Genomic DNA, 2159 nt, shown 5'->3' with positions numbered 1-2159 from the left:
GGTTAAACAACCACTCCTCATGGGTTGTGCACCCACTGAGCTCCCAGCTATGAGGGGATGGACCATGGAGCACTCCTTAGAGGGTCCACTGGCATGGGAGAGTGGTTGGAGAAACAAACACGTGGTTAAATCATGAAATGAAGGCCCAAAGGAAAGGGCAGAAGGAAGCTGGGAGAGCACCCAAGCAAGCACCAGCTCTGAGACACAGCAGGCAAGAGGGAGCTAGAAAAGAAAGAGCAATATACCCAGAGCTCTCAGTGTGACAGCGAACTCCAGAGGTGACATCAGGAGGGGGCAGATCAGGGATGGAGTCCGTCTGGAGGAAGTAAGAGGAGGTGGTGTGATGGTAATAGAGAGGGTGGACATGGCAAGCAGGAGCAGATGCAGTGGAGGTGGATGAGGAAGAGCAAGAGGTGGAAGAGGTGGTGGTGGCGGCAGGTGATGGGCTGGTGCCGGGCAGGTCGGAACTCAAGGACTGTCCAGAGGAGAGGCTGTGCACTCGGCGGAGGGAGACTCTGCCCGCCCGGTACGGGGCCGGCTGCCCCGGCTCATTCTGGCCTTGCACATAACTCTCTACCAACCTCTGCGATCCATGGGCGTGCTGCGGGTCCACCAGGCGCTGGCGAACTGTGCTGGGCAAGGCAGGAGCTGCAGGGAGACAAAGGGGACAACGCTGAAGGAGCCGCAGAGACTGCGCATCACATCAGCTGCCGCCCGCGGCCAGGGCTGCGTGCCACAGCACAGGGACACGTGCCTGGGCCACAGCGGCCACCCCACCTTGTGCTACAAGTTACAGTGCTTTAATGCAGAAGAAGCATTAAGGTGGTGCTACTGCTTCACATGCTGGATTAATGCCCAGCCCATGGAAAACTCTGACATTCCTGATGTAGGTGCTTTCTGAACACCTTATCTGATCATCTTGCTCCAAGCAGAAAGTGGCTGCATGATTCATCCTACCCAAGTTGACATCAGAGCTACCACCCAGGCTCCCTTCAGAGCACACGTGAGGTTGGTACTTTCAGGGCATAATTTGTTCCACCCAAACACAGACAACGAAACCCTTCGGATGCTTCATGCCTCAGTAGCGCCCAGAGAAGCTGTGGCTGCCCCATCCCTGGCAGTGTTCAAGGCCAGGTTGGACACAGGGGCTTGGAGCAACCTGCTCTAGTGGAAGGTGTCCCTGCCCGGGGCAGGGGTTGGAGCTGGAGGAGCTTTAAGGTCCCTTCATCCCAAACCACTCTGGGATTGTATGGCCATAATGATCTCTCTGGCCACCCAGTCCTACCTGCCCCCTAACAGAGGTCAGGGAGCTGAGCCTGTTCCCTACCCCACCCCTGCACAGCACCGACACACTGAGCTGGAGCCAGGGTCTGCCTGCACAACCATTTCTGCTCACTCATTTCCATCAGCAGAGCTATGCACATGGAAAACTAAAGATCCATGGGGCTGAATCTCCACCCTGCACACAACCAGGCTGGTTGTATTTAACCCATTAGCTGTGATTTCCATACGAGACATTTCTTCCTTGGCAGGAGATAAGGTGTTCAGGTTGGTTCAGGATTTCTTATATACATAAGAAATAAATGTACAAATGGGTTAAAAGGTGAAGAAAGGAAAGCTGAGAATGGAGTGGAAAGAGAGATCCTTCAGGAATCGAAGAACCAGCAAATCACTGCTATAAACCCCGACAGCTGGAACACAGATCTCCTGCAGCTCAGCTGACCTCAACAGCTCACACTGAGGGATCCCAGCTGGGCCGTATTTCAAGTGCAAGAAGGGATGAGCAGGAATAACTCAAGCAGCTTTGCTGCTGGCACATCCCTGGGGTGAATCACAGTTCCTCTCACAGGGTCCCATCGCTCAGGTTTGCTGCTTCTCACTGCACTGCCCATGAGGAACCTTTCCCCAGAGGTTTTTATACTTTTCACTTTCTGGTTCAAGGGTTTTACTTCTCTCAAGAGCTCCAGAGCTGAAATTACGTGAAATCGAGTTAAACGGAATCAAGGTGGAAACAAAAACCCCTTGCTCTGGTGGGGGCTGCAGAAAACTGCTCCTGGTGATGTGGAGCTGCTGGACAAAGTCCAGAGGAGGCCCCGAAGCTGCTGCGAGGGCTGGAGCAGCTCTGCTCTGGAGCCAGGCTGAGAGAGCTGGGCACGGGG

At 54.5% G+C, this 2159-nt stretch overlaps 1 protein-coding gene across 1 annotated transcript in view; it reads right to left on the bottom strand.

Moving 5' to 3' along the window:
• Nucleotides 1-245: 245 nt before the first annotated feature.
• STIM1 (stromal interaction molecule 1) overlaps nucleotides 246-2159 on the bottom strand; it is a gene marked incomplete at its 3' end in the record, with an annotated part of 34671 nt that continues 32757 nt past the window's right edge. The window contains exon 10 of the mRNA XM_010021223.1: nucleotides 246-648. Coding sequence (XP_010019525.1) covers nucleotides 246-648 — 403 coding nt within the window. The remainder of the gene's footprint in view (nucleotides 649-2159) is intronic.

Source organism: Nestor notabilis, unplaced genomic scaffold, assembly GCF_000696875.1.
Source record: "Nestor notabilis isolate BGI_N333 unplaced genomic scaffold, ASM69687v1 scaffold12088, whole genome shotgun sequence".
NCBI classification, from domain to species: Eukaryota; Metazoa; Chordata; class Aves; order Psittaciformes; family Psittacidae; genus Nestor; species Nestor notabilis.
Note: the sequence above shows the minus strand (reverse complement) of the source record. Positions and strands in the feature narration are given on the sequence as shown.